The sequence below is a fragment of the Barbus barbus genome (genome assembly GCF_936440315.1).
Source record: "Barbus barbus genome assembly, chromosome: 28".
Taxonomy (NCBI): Eukaryota; Metazoa; Chordata; class Actinopteri; order Cypriniformes; family Cyprinidae; genus Barbus; species Barbus barbus.
In genome coordinates this window covers 5301588-5318991 of record NC_136756.1, presented here as the reverse complement: position 1 = coordinate 5318991, position 17404 = coordinate 5301588, and the positions used below count along the sequence as shown (strand labels likewise).

At 38.4% G+C, this 17404-nt stretch overlaps 2 protein-coding genes across 2 annotated transcripts in view; one reads left to right on the top strand and one right to left on the bottom strand.

Moving 5' to 3' along the window:
- The first annotated feature begins 2179 nt into the window (after positions 1-2179).
- LOC306848240 (peptidyl-prolyl cis-trans isomerase H) overlaps positions 2180-17404 on the top strand; it is a 33951-nt gene continuing 18726 nt past the window's right edge. The window contains exon 1 of the mRNA XM_079382663.1: positions 2180-2386. Within this exon, the coding sequence (XP_079238789.1) occupies positions 2321-2386 (66 nt within the window). The 5' untranslated portion in view covers positions 2180-2320. The remainder of the gene's footprint in view (positions 2387-17404) is intronic.
- Positions 11279-16270, bottom strand: LOC306847919 (putative G-protein coupled receptor 160). Its single transcript, XM_079382162.1, has 2 exons — positions 16158-16270; positions 11279-12839 (listed from the first exon to the last, which is right to left on the bottom strand). The coding sequence occupies exon 2, from the start codon at positions 12821-12823 to the stop codon at positions 11771-11773; it is 1053 nt and encodes a 350-aa protein (XP_079238288.1). The 5' UTR covers positions 12824-12839; positions 16158-16270; the 3' UTR covers positions 11279-11770.

The following is a 17404-nucleotide window of genomic DNA, read 5'->3' as shown; positions in this document are numbered from 1 at the left end:
TTATATTATAGATGCAGTGATTTGCATTAAACTGTGAGTGCTCACACCACAAATAAAGAAAGAAATCATATGGAAAAGCTATCCGCGGCAGCTTGTTGATACCTGACCACTTGTTTGTTTGTATGTATTAAGCTTATTGATTTATTTTTCTACTTTTACATCCTACATTTAACAGTAATCTTTGCTATGAGATGTCATGAAATTTGTATGCAAATGTGCTTGTCTGATTACAGGTGCTGTGAGAAAAAGTCAACACTGATACTTGTTACTTATTTCAATGTTTCTGTATCACTCTTGTCCTAAGGTTATCATACTCAGCCGGATGCGGTCCGTATCCAGACCAGATGATGGACCTGCACCTGGAGAAGACCACAACGCAGCCCTGAATGTCAGCGAAGACCACGACAAGTGAACATTACGACTGGACAGACATCAGCACAGATCCTCAGCAAAGACAAGTCCTCTTCACAGACCCCTACGGCCAGCAGTGAACGTGTCAGGCCAGGAGCTGCTAGGACCACATGTGCAGTTTTATCACGTTTACAGTCACTGTTAAACCAGTCGTCCACTACTGGCTAAACAGCAGCCCTGCTGGACAAACTACAACTTCTCCTCTGATCAAATGACAGTGTGACGTATCCTGATCTGGATGCAATAATCTGAATGACATCAGTCTCTAGTGATGCAGCCTGAAATCATAAATCACACCATCGGTGTTCATTTGGCCAGAGGAGAGCTGAGCTGACTGCTCCTGGTTTCTCCCAAGGTGTTTTTTCTTGGTTTCAGTCACCTGCTGAAGTTTGGGTTTCACTGTCACCCCTGGATTGCTTAGCTGGGGTTTAAAAGACACTGAATATTCAGGAATAATACTGATTTCATTGTATATATTTTAACTGAATTGTTGGATTATGATATTACCGTTTTCTCCAGAGCTGCTTCATGGCCGAATCGACTTTCATTATCTATTAATTTTGAAACATTTTAACTGATTGCGTTTTATTAAAATCAACATCAAGCTGACACAAAGTGAATAATGAAACTTTTATATGCTATAAAATTCCTTATAGCTGAATTGAGCTAATTCATTCATAAAGATTAACTTTACCAAGTTATTGAACTTAATTTTCTTTTTAGAGGTAAAGTTTTTCATTAAATAAAACAATGTTTTTGTACAATATGTGGTTGCATTTTATTTTTTATTTATCTTCATGTTAATGAAACACTATATAAAATGCAGGGCTCTCAAGTTTTGAAGACAGGCAAGAGTGACATCAGGCTGTAAAACTGTTGGCTAAGTAACAGACACTCATGAAAAACTGATGTTAATTATCTGGGAAACATTCTCTAACAGCAGTCAAGTTGTCATAATATTTTTTGTGTCAAACAAGTTGTGAATTTGCTGTAACAGGAGATCATTACTTACTTTGTGCTCAAAGTGATGCTTTTTCATTGGTTGTTGCGTTAAATCTTACCCAGATACAATAGTGCTATTTTCTGATTGGCTATTGTGTAGCCTATTTCTTTTTTTTTGATTGGCTGATAAGTGGCAGGCTCGACTAAGAACTCCAGGGGAGACGCGCTTGAATCCTGCCGGTTCCATAGCGAGAGCGGCGCGGCCAGAGAAATGTTGGGCGCTGCGGTATATTAAATATATTATAAATAGTTTTTTCTGCGTGAGAAATACAATGTGTGGCGGGAGTGCGTGACAATAGACCGAAATGAGTGACTGTCACGCTCAATGCGTGACACTTGAGAGCCCTGAAAATGTAGGTATTTTGTTCAAGTTGTTTAATTATTGGCAGTAAATGGGACAGTCACAAGCATCCTGGTTTTCATCCAAAACATCTTAATTGTGTTCTGAAGACGAACGAAGCTTGTACGGGTTTGGAACGACATGGGGGTAAATTATTAATGACAACATTTTCATATTGGGGTGGAGTAACCCTTTAATATAAAGTGTTTTTTTATTTGTTATCACTGATTGTAAACTACATTGGCACAATCATCAGAGATGGAGCAGTCAGAAGTAATTATTTGTGTAAATGCAATGCAAAACATTGGCTGAATCAGGGTGCTCCAATCCAAATTTGCTATGAAAAACCGGCACAAAAGTAAACGTGCAGTGTTACCTGATCCTGGAGAAACGCAGCTGAGGCGCAAATGTCCCTCGGTCGCTTCCGTACAACGTCCTTCTGGTTTCCGTAGTGAAGTCGCGCGTGCTCATGTTTGAATCGTCCTGTGAAGCTCATGGTGTGAGAACTGAGAAAATATAATAGCGCATATTTCTGCTGTCTGGAGTGATACAAGCCCGAAACCAGCCATGAACGTTCAGCCTTCAAACCCTAACAACCCGATAGTGTTTTTCGACGTGACCATTGGAGGACAAGTGAGTTTACATCCCGCTGCTGTTTATATTAGCAGACCAGCTAACTGACGCTAAATCACGCACAGCCTGTTTTATTTCCCTCACTGACTTGCTGATTGCTTTAATAGCATGTAAGTGAATCAGAGAGCACATAAGGCCGAGTTAAGGCTGCTCTGTGCCTGCTTAAACTTCAGAGTAAAGAGCCAGGCTAAATGATACCTGCTCTGACCCTGCTCTGCCTCTAGCATCAAACTATAACCTACAGCTGTAAATGCATTTATGAACCATATTAAACGGTGTAAAGACGCCGAAATGCCTCTTCAGAAGCATTTCTGTGCCACATTTGCAGTGAATTTGGCATGCCAGCTGTCAATATGGCCCTGCTTGATTCCCAAAAGTGCTTAAAGACAGCAAATCTGAGCCATATAAACAGGTTTAATCCCAGTTTTACTGTTTGATTTTCATTGGGACGTCATTCCATCCCAAGTGGTCCAGAAATTAAGATGGTTGCTTGAAAGCATTTATTTAGTGATCTGTAATGTTTTGTCAAAACCACTATTTTATTAGTTTATTTTAGTAGTAGGCCTGGTTTCACAGACAGGGCTTAAACTAAACCAGGGTTAGGCCGGAGTTCAATTAAGACATTTAAGTAAATTTTTATAAACGTGCCTTTGAAAAAAAACATTACTGGGGTGCATCTTGAGACAAAACAGAGGCATTAATATTTTAAGATCAGTCGGTACAAGTTTCTTTCAGTTGAAATCCGACTTGCATTTTAGTCTGGGACTAGGCTTAAACCTTGTCTGTGAAACTGGGGGGTAGTATTTTGCTTTACTTGATTAAACCTGGGCTTGTTGTTGTGTCATGACCCAGTTATGTGGTTGTTAATGGAAACCTCAGTATCTCAGCTGAGGATGATCTTTAGAGCACATTACGATGTAAATATATAGTAATTTAGCACATTGTTGTTGCTTAGAATGTAATAATCAGGATTATTTAGGGTTCCATATTCAGGTTCAGTTTATAATGGGGGAATCATTAGAGTCTCAGCCGTAATGCTTGTTTGAGACTTCAAGTACAATTCAAGGACTTAAAAAAAAAAATAACTATCCCTCACTTTTAAGTTGATTATATCTGTTACAGGACCACATAGTAACCTGGAATATTGGTCCTTTATCGCAGCATTCTGCTGTAAAAATGTTGAGATTCCACTGGATAAAAAACTTGGCTAGTTTAAATCTGGGGAAAAGCATACTTTGTGTGTTCTGAGAAATGAATGAGCATAACAAATATTAAAATAGAACAGTTTTGTGCAATAATTATGACTGACATACACTACCAGGCAGACGTTTTTGAACAGTACTGAGATAAGATTTATGTTTTTAAAGAATGCTCACCAAGCCTGCATTTATTTAATCCAAAAATACAGCAAAAGCATTCATATTGTGAAATATTTTTACTATTTAAAATAACTGCTTTGTATTTGAATATATTTTAAAATTTAAGTTATTTCTGTGACCAAAGGAAATTTTTCATTCTAATATGCTGATTTGCTGTTCAAGAAACATTTATTATTATTATTATTATTATTATTATTATCAATATTTAAAATTACCAATTTTTTCATGATTCTTTGAATGATCAGCATTTAACTGAAATAAAAGCTTTTGTAACATTATACACTACAAAATTCAAAAGCTTGGAGTCAGTATAATTTTATTTTTATTAATTATTTATTTTTATAATTGTATTTTTGGGGTTGTAGAAATGAATACTTATTTAGCAAGGATGCTTTAAATTGATGAAAGGTGTTGATCAAAACATTTATAATGTTACAAAAGATTTCTATTCAGATAAATGCTGTTCTTCTGAACTTTCTATTCATCGAAATAAACCTGAAAAACCTTGACTTGGCTGTTTTCAACATAATAATAATAATATATATGTTTTTTTTAGCAGCAAATCAGAATATTATAATGATTTCTGAAGGATCAAGTGACTGGAGTAAAAATGCTAAAAATTCAGCTTTGAAATCACAGGAATAAATTACATTTTAAAATATGTTCAAATAGAAAACAGTTACTTTAAATGGTAAAAATATTTTTAAATGACTGTTTTTGCTGTATTTGGGATCAAATAAATGCAGCCTTGGTGAGCCGAAGAGACGACTTTGAAAAAAAAAACCCATTAAAAATCTTACTGTAAGACTTTTGACTGGTAGTGTACAAAAGCTTGTGCTCGTCAGGCGAGGTGAGAAAAGACTAAAAATGAGGTGAGAGTAATTAAAGTCATCAATCTCCACTTGTTAAATGAAAGCAAGACCTGCTGCTTGTTGCCTAGAAGGATGTGAATCATGGCAGGAATTTACACGCATGTCACAGCATGTTGTGCTGAGATTAGCATTGTTTGCAGTCCCATTGACATTTGTGCTTCCCCTACCTTATTATATTTTCCTCAGATTATTTTAATGTGTTTCTCTGATGTAACCAAAACCGGCAGAGAGGTATATTGATGCTTTATCTCTCTGCTACACAATCATGCACTTTCAGAAATGTGCCATTTATCTAACATGATTTCAGTTTGAGAAATTCTTGTTTTTAATCTGTATTAATTATAATTATAGGATTAGAAAGGGTAATTATGGAATGCTTTAGTGTTAAAAGGTTAGTTCACCCAAAATGAAGATTGTCATTAATTACTCACCCTCACGTCGTTCCAAACCCGTAAGACCTTCGTTCATCTTCAGAGCACAAATTCAGATGTTTTTGATGAAACCCGAGAGCTATCTGACCCTCCATAGACAGCAACGCAACTGAAATGTTCCTAGGTCCAGAAACGTAGTAAATGCATTGTGACATCAGTGGCTCAACTTCAGTTTTGCGACGCTACGAGAATACTTTTTTTTTTTTTTTTTTGTGCAAAGAAATAACAATTTACTCAACCATTCTTCTCCCCCAAGTTACATCTTCCGCCATTTTGGAGAGTACCCAAGAACGTATTTGATGTAATCAGCGTTTGTTTATGTTCGGAGGGAAAGTGTGCGCATGAACGTAATCTGCGTAATAAACGTTGTTTACGCTTAGGGGAAAGCATGCGTATGCGTTGTGATGCGTCGTCCGCCATTTTAAAGAGTAACTCGGGGAAGAAGAATGGTTGAGTAAATTATTTTTGTTTTCTTTGCACAAAAAAAGTATTCTCGTAGCGTCGCAAAACTGAAGTTGAGCCACTGATGTCACAATGCATTTACTACGTTTCTGGACCTAGGAACATTTCAGTTGCGTTGCTGTCTATGGAGGGTCAGATAGCTCTCGGGTTTCATCAAAAACATCTTCATTTGTGTTCTGAAGATGAACGAAGGTCTTACGGGGTTGGAACGACACAATTTTCATTTTGGGGTGAACTAACCCTTTAATGAGTGGTTAGTGTGTATGTATTAGGTGCGAGTTTAAAAAGGGGCTTTGAAACAGACCATGGGAGCTCAATACAGTAACAACTGTGTTGACGACAATTAGTTTTTTTTTTAGTTTTTTTTTTTATGTCTGCTCCACAAACCAAAGTTTTGGATAGAGTTGCTACTTAAGTTAAATACTTGGTGTTATGGGTGGGTTCAGACAATATTTAAGCAGTAGTATTGTGGCCTTTGCAAACAATATAAATCAAAACCCTTAAATGACTCAGACACATGACTCAGTAAGGATTATTTTGTTGCTGTATTTGGTGTCTTGCCTGCTATATGCAGTGATGTTCCTTTGTGTTTGTATGCTTAAGGCTGCATGTAAAGCAACACTTGTCGTCTTTTAGCCTTTGGATGCATCTCATCAAATATGAGGACAAAGTTCATTCAAAAAGAAAAAAAAATGTTTCTTGAATTAATAAAATGAATCTTTTTTACAACAGTAAATACTTAAATTGTTGCTTCACTGCAAACAAATGTTTTATTTTCAATATGTACTCGTTTATTCTAATTACTCGTTCCCACAGAGCTTTAGTTTAGTTAAATTGCTGTAGTACCTTTTGCTTAAATGCAAACCTATAATTACAATTTAGAATGTTTTTTTTTTTTTTGTCTCTAAAGACCATCTGCTTGCGCAGAAAGCTTCATAAAGCTAATCTAATAGCAGTATGTTATTTATACATCATTCTTTGTGAATAATGATAATTTGGCTTTTGAGTGTTTTTGTAATTCTTCTCAATAAAAATCAATGTGTAACTACTGGTAACCTATTAATACATTAAAGCAGTGTCCTGCAAGCCCCCCTGCCCCTGTACATTTAGCATGTCTCCATTATTAGACACACATTCATCAACTCATCAGCTCGTTAGTAGAGACTGCAAGGCCTGAATTGGGTGTGTCTGACAAGGGAGACATACAAAATGTGCAGGACAGGTTTGAAAACCACTGCATTAAAGGAATGTTCTGGGTTCAGTACAAGCTGAGCTCAATCAATCTCATCTGTAGCATAATGTTCTCACAAAAAATGGTTTCAGTTGCTGCTTTTATATACAAATAAATAAATGAATGAATAAATAATCAAGGCAAAGTTCTGTGTCATAGTGAGACCCACAATTGAAGTAAATGGGGCCAATCAGTTGAAATACTATTTTTAATAGTATAGCCTCAAGATACAAACAATATGCATGTAAACAATATTATTTTAATGTACAAGATTATATCCAATTTTACAGCTTTACAATGTAACACCAAAAATCCTACAATAATTGTAAAATTGACGAGCATCTTTACAGTTCAAAAGATTTATTAATAAATTTCAAACTTTAAACCAAAATACTACTAATAATAATTTGTGTAGTAGACAGTGTAATAGTTAAAAACATAAACGGCACACGTCACAGTCAAATGTTTATTGATGCTTTTTTCTGTGGAATTACATTTAAGAATGTTAACCATTTCTCTTGACTTACCTGGTTTGTTGCTTGTGGCAATTAATTCTGGGATTGCATCCTTTGTGAATGCTTGTTATAGTGGCTTTGAATTTGGATTTTAAATGAGGTGTCTTAGAAAGTAGGACCAATTTTTTCAAAATTCTGTATTAGGGCTGCACGATTCTTGCTAAAATGTGAATCACGATTTTTCTCCATGGGAATTGAGATCACGATTCTCTTATACGATTGTCATTTTTTCAACCAAAATGTATTGCACTCAAGTACAAAAATAAAAAAACACAGGACATTCAGTATAATAAAGTGCTGGAGTAACAAAAAAATGTCTCTCTTCTTTATTTTAGACCCCTTAAAGTGAATAATTTTAAAGCTTTAAGTTGTTGAACATAAGAGAACATTAACAATAATAAATACAAATATTCACATTCACAAGAATGGTCCACAAATGGTCGCCTCTCGTTTACTTTGAATGGAGTGACGTCAAGCGTTGCCTCACTGGCATTGCACGCGGCAGAAGTTGAAAACTTTTCAACTTTTCAAGCGCCAATGCAGGCGTCAGCCAATCAGATCGCCTTATGCAAATAGTCAATAGTTCCAAACAACCGATAGTTTCAGCATTGAAGCCCATTCATTTCAGTGCTTCTCAAGCACAGTCGCCAGAAAGTTGAGGAAATTACAGCATTTTTTGCCATTATAACGCATTAGTTTACCTCTCGGAAATCTGACCAGTAGTTGTATTTTATGAAACGCGTTATAGTTAATGTTTATTTTTAGATAATAGGCAGTATATGCTATATTTGCAGTTAGACAACGTGGATATATTATATAATAAAATATTTTGATGAATACAGTTTGTTGCCTTTTTTATTTTGAAGTATTTGGAAAACTTAAATTTACATTTTTTTCATTTACATTTAGTCATTTAGTAGATGCTTTTATCCAAAGCGACTTACAATGTTGAAGCAAACAGACCAACGAAAGAGCAACAAAATACAAGTCTCAGTTAGTCTAGCACAGTTCACATAGCATGCTTTTTTTTTTTAAATAAATATAAATAAATAGAATAGGTAAGTGCTAGTATTAATTGGTCAGATGGTGGTGAAAAATTTTTAAATTGTTATTTTTTTTTTAAATGGCTAAAACGAATTAATCAATGGACGTTTTGTGTTAATATTTGCTGGAAAATGCTGCAAGTATACTCGCTGTTGTTGTCTGACCCGATTAATCTCATTCAAACCTATGGACAGCGCGGAGTTGTTTGGAACTATTGAGAGCTCCATGAACCACGTGACAGCGCGGCGGCGAGATCAAAGCGTGTCGCAACTCTGTTTCTCAACGGCTCTGGTCAGCACCAAGCTTCAGACACGCCCTCCGTCAAGCGTTCATGCTGACGCCCCGTTGAAGCAGCGCTGCGCAGAATGATCACCGTATGACATCAAAGTACGACAAGAACGATTTGAATGCAAAGGATCCGACTGCTTTCTTATCGCTTTCGTGGTACTTTGATGTCATACAGTGCTCATTCTGCGAACGCGCCTATTGACTCAGTTTAGGTCTGACACCTTGTTACGTCACGCGAGTGACAGCGGAACGTGGCCAATGAGGGAGAGGAGAAAAGTGATCGAGATTATGATTGATTGGTGAATTAATCGTGTTTTGTTACTGTGTGAGTGTGACCAATAACGCGTGAATGCAGCATGATCTGACTGCAGGGAAATACACGGAAGTGAATCGGCGTCATTTAGAAATGAGATCGCATTTATGTATGAATCGAGATCATGATTTTTATTTTTTTCGATTAAAGTGCAGCCCTATTCTGTATGTATGTTGCATAGATCTCACTGTAAATGATCCATGTATGCATTTAGTTTACCATGTAGTAAACCATTTTTTGACCTAGTCGTAATGTTGAATCAAAATGACTTTTCTTTGGTGACGTATGCCGGACAATCCAATCATTTAGTCTGCTTAAATCAACCCTTCCTTCATTTTTAAGTAAAAACCCACAACAAAATCCAATCACTGGATAGAAACAAGTCTTCATCCTACATTTTTTTTTTTTCCCCCAATAATTGTTACACTCAGATGTACACTGCTGTTCAAAAGTTTGGGATAGGTAAGATTTTTAATAAAGAAGTTTCATCTGCTCATCAAGACTGTATCTATTTGATCAAAAATACAGAAAAAAAGTAATTTTGTGAAAATATTTTTGCAATTTAAAATAGTTTTCTATTTTAACTGTGGCGGGAGGAGCGAACGACAGACACAGTGGGTGTGGCGTCAGGCCTCGGAGAGGTTTTTATTAAACAAAATTATCAAATAAAGTGTCCAAAAGGGGTAAAAGTGTCCAAAATAAACAGGGGGTCTGGTGTCCTCATCGTGCTGCGGGGTTCGTGAAGGAGGGCAGTGTTCGGAGGGAAGGGTGCAGGTAAGGGGCGGAGTCCGGTTGCCGCACGCGCTCCCCACTCGGGACCGGGGCGCGAGGGTGGCGGCTTCTTCTCAGCGGCTTCGTCCCTCCTAGGCGTCGCGGCACTTCCGGTGGACTCAACGGCCCGGCATCCTGGCCCGTCAGCCATCTCACGGGTGCAGAATTCCATCCAGACTACGGGTCCGGCAGCTCGTGTCTTTGGCGGTGCGGGAGTTCCTCGACGCTCCCTTCCTGGACCCACGAGGACACCAGTGTGCATGCACGGGGAAGAGACCGGTCTCTCGAGGAGAGGCACGCTCGGCATCTAAACAGCGGCGGTGATGAGGCTCTATTCACATCAGGTGCGCCTCATCACACGCCGCCAGCCCTGGCTATTTCAGCGCCCCTCCTCTCTCACACACCCACTCCCGTCGGGAGCCTGGTGAAAGGCGGTGAATACGGGAAGGGGTGGTGATGATAATAAGGAGGGAGGCAGCCGACTCGTCACCCCCCCCCCCCCAAGCGACATCCCCGTCTTCAGGTCGCCGCCCACGCAGGAGTGCTACCTTCCTCAACCAGGCTCCAGCGGTCGGAGTGGGGGAGGGGCAGGAATTCCTCTCCGGGCAACTCTCCCTCTCGCACCCCGCCGGAACTGGGACAGAGAAACCGAGTATCAGTCGACAGCCTCAACCAACCACAGGGTAAAATGACAAATAGACGGAACGTCACTTACCCCTTTGGTGGCTGGGAGGCTGTCCCCGTCGTTCCTCTGTCCCTGTGCGGGTTCCACGGCTTCTTTTGCGCGCGAGAGGGGATGGCGTCGTCAGGTGTTGCCCAACTGCGCTTCTAGCTCTGCCTTGCCCGCATTCTCCACCACTGTGGCGGGAGGAGCAAATGACAGACACAGTGGGTGTGGCGTCAGGCCTCGGAGAGGTTATTAAACAAAATTATCAAATAAAGTGTCCAAAAGGGGTAAAAGTGTCCAAAATAAACAGGGGGTCTGGTGTCCTCATCGTGCTGCGGGGTTCGTGAAGGAGGGCAGTGTTCAGAGGGAAGGGTCCAGGTAAGGGGCGGAGTCCGGTGGCCGCACGCGCTCCCCACTCGGGACCGGGGCGTGAGGGTGGCGGCTTCTTCTCAGCGGCTTCGTCCCTCCTAGGCGTCGCGGCACTTCCGGGGCACTCAACGGCCAGGCATCCTGGCCCGTCAGCCGTCTCACGGGTGCAGAATTCCATCCGTACTGCGGGTCCGGCAGCTCGCGTCTTTGGGAGTTCCTCGACGCTCCCTTCCTGGACCCACGAGGACACCAGTGTGCATGCACGGGGAAGAGACCGGTCTCTCGAGGAGAGGCGCGCTCGGCATCTAAACAGCGGCGGTGATGAGGCTCTATTCATATCAGGTAATAATTTTTGTCAGGTAATAATAAAGGAACTTTGCTGCCGTACCATGGGTGCAGCAGGTGCAGTGATATTACGCAGCGCCTGAAAGTAGTCCCCAGCTATATCATAACTGGTTACCCAGCTGGGGACTACTTTCAGGCGCTGCGTAATATATCAAGGATTTGTTAAATTGATAAAAAGTGATAGTAAAATGTGACTCCTATTGTTAGAAAAGATTTTTATTTTGAATAAATGCTGTTCTATTTATTCATCAAAGAATCAAAGAAAAAAAATACCCCAGGTTTAAAAAAATCAAGCAGCACAACAGTTTCAGCGCAGATAATAAATCAGAATGATTTCTGAAGGATCGTGTGACAATGAAGACTAATGGCTGATGGAAATTCAGCACTGCATCACAGAAATAAATTACATTTTAAAATATTAAAACAGGAAACCAATATTAGAAACTGCAATAATATTTCACAACATTACTGTTTTTGTCTGTATTTTTACAGCCTTGATGAGCATAAGAGACTCGTACTGATCGCAAAGTTTTGAATGGCAGTGTATGTCACACAAAAGAAAATATCTGTCTCTTCTGTTTAATTTGCAATCTCTAGCTAAGCAGCTCACAATGTTTGTAACAAGAGCTATAGATTTGAACTCATAACATGTATGATTGCAAGACAGAGTATCATGCCAGCCTTCAAATATTTAAGGCTAGACCTCTTGAAAAGGCACAGCAGGCTTGTGAACCATTTTGTATAATCTCGTAGTAAGCTTTCCATCCACAGTTGATGTAGTTCCTTTGCTCAAGGGCCAGTAGGTGTTCCACAAACAAGCTTCATCTGGGAATTTTCTTAATGGTCCAGTCCTAGCACCCCTAAGCCAAAAAGCAATGCCAACCAGCACACTGTTGGCACAGGCCATCCACAGAAGATTGACACTGGCATAAGCTGGCACCACGAAGCCCAGGAAGGTGCACACCAAACACATTAGCAGGTAGGGTATCCAGTTCAAAGCGAAACCTAGAGTCAGACTGACAAAGAGAGGAGGGGAACTTTCTTGAGTTTCAGAATTTCCCCGTTCCTGGTTGAAAGGGAAGTGTTGATCTTTCTCTGGAGCAAACGCCAGTTTATTGGCTCTTCGGATCCAACCAATCGTCGTCTTAAAATAAAACAGAAGTATGAGACCCACTGCAATAGATATCTGCATACTAAATTGAAACACTACAGTAGATCCGTAAACACGGCACACCAGGACTCTCGCGTTGTCTTTGTAAACCTCCATCGATTGCGTGTCCGTGTAGTTGTAGGTGTAACAGCATGCAAATGCCCACAGAAGCACAACCACGATGCAGTAACATACAGCCCTGAGCCGAGAGCTTGAGCTAATGTCTAGGTGTGGGTAACTGGCGTAATCAAGCGCCCCAGCGACGAGTATGGGCAGAGGAAGCAGGGCGTAGACGGCCGATCCATGCGCCAGGATGAAGCACATGGAGGTGGAGGTGGGTATGTGTTCTTTGAAGAGCCACGCGCCGATGACTGCACTGACCAGCAGCAGGTCTGCCACATACATGGAGACGCTGCAGAGCCCCAGCAGGGACTTGAGAATGCTGTGCCTCCAGAAAGACAGGATAAATGTGTTCAGAGCTACTTTGGAGCACAGAATGAGCAGGTACTGCAGCGTCTCGTCATGGTGGAAGTTCTCATTGACCCTCAGTGACCAAACGATGGCCATCATGATCGCTGATGATGTGTGCTGGATCACCATTTGGTCTCCGTTCAGCCTGAAAACAAAAGATTGGTCAGAGCTGATAAAATACACAGTGACACTAAGCATTATACATTTTTGAATGTAAAATGCATCATATACACAAAAATGTAGACCGCATGAGTGTTACTTTGTTTGATAAAGGTGTGTTGTAGTTAGCAGACATGGAGAAGGGAGTGTTTGTGGTGAGCAGCATTAGGTTTCGATGAGATAATTGCTTTTGGCACTCTATGGTTTGAAAAGCTATACAAATATATTTTTTTGTTGTTCTGGCTAGTGCTGTCAAACGATTAATCACGTCCAAAATAAAATATTTTGTTTACAGAATGTGTGTTTTATATTCATTTAGTTTATATTGTGTGTATATATATTTAGTTTATATTGTAATATGTTTAATATATAAACAAACTTTTTCTTAAATATATACATGCGCGTGTGTGTGTATTTATACGTAATAAATATACACCGTACACACTCATATATTCTGTAAGCAAAAACTTTTATTTTGGATGCGATTAATCATTGGATAGCACTAATTGTGGCACATAGATGACAAAAATGGGCCAATGCACAGGAGAGCATTGGGAATAGGCTTGGCTCCTTTTGCAGTGACCAAATCGTAAGAGAAGCAAACAAAGACTATGAAGGAAGAAAAAGTGTTGCTGTTTAAATAAATGATATCCCCTTGTTACTGAAGATCGTTCTTATGGATGAATTCAGCAATATGAGAACCAAAACTTAAAGATGTTTGGCCTGATATGCTGCCACACATTTACTATTTGCATGATATATCATTAATATGCATTTTTATTTATATTTGCAAAATAACTTCAGCACCTTCATGATGATTATTGATAAACGGTTGTGCACCATTTAGCTTTTATTCCAATATTAATGCTTAATTTACAACATAAAATACATCAGTAGTAGTAGCCTACCCTTTTTTTTTTTTTTTGTAGCTTGTACTTTTTTTGAAAAAGGTGGTTGCTAACAAGTCACTAAATGTGACTCCAGAAGTGTGGTGAAGTTTATAGCCTACGTTTAGCTTTTTATTGCTTCTGGCAGATGTATTTGTGTTTCAAAATACAAGTCATGTTCATTTATCCATTTAAGCTTATCATGATGAACAAAACGTGAAGGAATCATAAACTTTTGCTGATCACAGATATTATTATCTAGCTTTCTGCAATAATCCAAAAGCCAATGGTAACCTATTGTTTTTTTTGTCGAGGAATCAACAAATTTAAAGGGGTCATATGATGCCATTTCAAGTATTTGCTATTGACTGTTCAAATGCGGAGTTTCGCGTTTTTGCGTGTTTCGTCTTGACCATGGCTTGTGTTCTGCAAATACATACAAGCATCATCCCTGTGTCTGTCTGTCACTCTGTTCCCGTCTCGGGCTTGAAATCTTAAAACTAACTTGAAAGCTGAAGCTTGTGATTATGGTAAGGGGCGTTACATTTCCGACGTGTGCTTGTGGTGTTCGGCCAATCACAATACACTGGGTCAGTTGACCAATCAGAGCAGACTGCGCTTGTCGGAAGGAGGGACTTTGTAGAAAACAACGCGTTTGAGAGAGGCGGGGCATAGAGGACCTACAATAATGTACAGTATTTGAAAAATGTGTTTTTTTTTTACATTAAAGGATGTCAACATGTTGTTACACCAAATGCACAAAATAATGATCTTTAAAATAGCATCATATGAGCCCTTTAACAGCAATATATCAGTTATCCTGGCTTATGTGTGTGCACAAAACTATAATAATAGTCTGTTTATTTGTTGTCGTTTTTTTATCTAGACTACCAAAACTAGACACATTGATTGTTAGCTGGAGATTTTAGCTCAACTATGTAATCTCCACTGTCAAAACTAGTATCTCACACTAATTATACCTAGACACATGGGATATCTAGAATTAGAGCTATATCCCTGTTTAGTTATTGTGAATATCAAACTAATTTCTGATCATCCTGCGATCAGTGACGTACCAATTACAAATCATATCACCCTGACGCATAAATACTTTAACAAATACTTCCATTGGAAAAAAGCATTAATCAACCAAGATAACAAAAGCCCAGGAATGCCCTTTTCAGTTAAATGGGAAGTGTTTAAGAGAAGTAATATGCAAGAGTTGCCTGGCCTGACTTAAAGAACTGGCAAAATGAAATTAGATGCTACACTGCCCCTGATATCATCACCCAATTCACACAAACAACGATTAAACACAATATAATATTTTAAGTAACAAACATGGGAACTTTTATAAACAACTCTATTTGATCATATGAATATGGCGAAATGTCTGGGGGAGATTTGGATCATCAATGGACACAAAAGATGGCCATTCACAGATCAGTCATTGCTTTTATGAGTTCTATTCAAAATTGTAGACTTCTGAAACCCAAAGATAACAACCCATTTACTTTATTCTTTGTCAGTACTCCAGAAGGCTATCATCAAACTATTTTTGCCAGCCAATGTTGACATAGAGAAAATGGATCCAGTGCATTTTTATTTTTCTTTCTCTTGGTTTTTTTTTTATACCTGGACCTGTAAGGCCAAAATTATGTTATACAGCATTACAACATTTTTTTTTTTACTCTAATATTTTTCTTATCTATTTTGGAGCAAGTATATCGGTTGTTTTGCTATGTCATTATTATTGTTATTATAATTATTGTTTTGTGTAAAATAGCATAAAATGTTCTGGCTATGAGAAGTCTTTTATGTGCATCTCATTAGTTATATATAATAACATTCATTAATACCATTTACAAATATTATTTGTTATATATGTACAGGTCATTTGCCGAAAAACATTCAAATGGTTACAAAATGTGATTGAAATTTGATTCATATACTTGACGCTTTATATTACCCACAAATCTTACCATTACAAATTAGATTTCCAATAAGCTTAATGTTAAGTCTCAGTTTTCCAGTGCTTTTTTTTTTTTTATTGCATTGTAAAATTAACGTCCCTGTAGCTCAAACAACAAACATAGAGATGTTGTATAAATGTAAACTAACATTAGTCAAAATAAAAAAGACGAAACGTAACCAGTACTCCTAGTCAAATGTTGAACTAGCACCCTGCTGATGAGTGATATGAACCGTACAAACCTGACCAGCAGGTTTTGTGGTCTGCCACTGTAGTTACATTCTTTGCTACTCACAAATGTAGTTGAACAGAGGCTGCTTTAAAAGAAACTCACAATAGCCTTGCTTGACGCGATATTTGTTTCTTTTAAGCTTTCCAAATAGGTCTATCCCAGTCACAGAAAGATGTTCACATGACAGCAATATAATAAAAACCAGTGCGATACCTTGTGAAATTGTAGACATTGTGATCCCGAAACACATGAGCTCCATCGCTGTGATGAGTGTCTGAAACCGAGTTGTGTCTGGTGAGAAAATGAGCACATTTCTGTCAGAGCACATTCTTAAAACCACACCTATTCACCTGTAAATGCATTCTTGTCCTGTACAATAAAAGGCGGTCCTGACTTCTGTGGACTCTGCCCATGTGCCCTCTCTTTAAAACCAGTCAGAATTTACTGCAAGTTGTTGCCTTTTTTTTTTTTTTTTTTTGCCTCACTCATGTCTGCTTTTGCTATTTACATGAGGATTAACATCAAGTGATAGTTTTTGGTTTATGCTTTTCGTAATGCACTAAATCATAAAATAACACCTGCTATTTAGATAATTAGAGTGTGTGACTCGACTACTAACACAACTTGTAACGCGACTTGATGTCTTTGTATTTCTGTTCAGAATATTATGACGACATATCATATTTCAATGTTTTTTAAAGCTATGTTCTGGATAGTATATCATCATGCTGTAGTAGTACTTATCCTGAAGCATATAGAGTTTCATAGATCAAATTAATTTTTGGAAAATAACACGCATGGCCAATTTCCGAGGCAGAGTTACACCTTCAGTGTGTGTTCATTAACAAGATTTCAGTGATTGTCTGCAGTTATGTGGATAGACTGTGTGTGTGTGTACCTTACCTGCGTCTGTCCAGCTCTCAGTTGGCACTAAACTCATTACTGAGAAATGAAAGTAGTGCATACACTTCTGTGAGGTCTGTCTGTATGTATGTGTGTGTGTGTGTGTGTGTGTGTGTGTGGGAGAGACCGTAAGTAAAGGTGTTTTGGAACCTTGTAAGCAACTATTAAACAGTTCTTATGCATCAATGAAGTTTTCTGAATGCTTAACAATACAAAACCTTGTGGTCTTTATGCATTTAACTTTGTTTTCACGCATAAGTGTTAACGTGATCAGTGAATCAAATATTTACTGTATTTATACAAAAGCTTTTTATTTTGGTAAAAAACAAACGACTTTTTGGTGACACTGAACTTGTGTGTGCATGTGATTATTAACTGTACTATAAGTAGACATTTATATTTTAATAACGTTATAATGGTTTGTCATTATTCCCAATATTTATCTTTAATATTAATATTTAATCTTTCTTTTTCTTTAAAGTCAAAAATCAAATACACTTTTCCCCTTTTTCATAATTTTTTCATTAATTTTTAATCAATCGTCCTTTATGTAATTT

What these genes read in the sequence shown, in the direction of transcription:
- LOC306847919 (XM_079382162.1), bottom strand. Translation starts at nt 12,823, where the DNA reads ATGGTGATCCAGCACACATCATCAGCGATCATGATGGCCATCGTTTGG.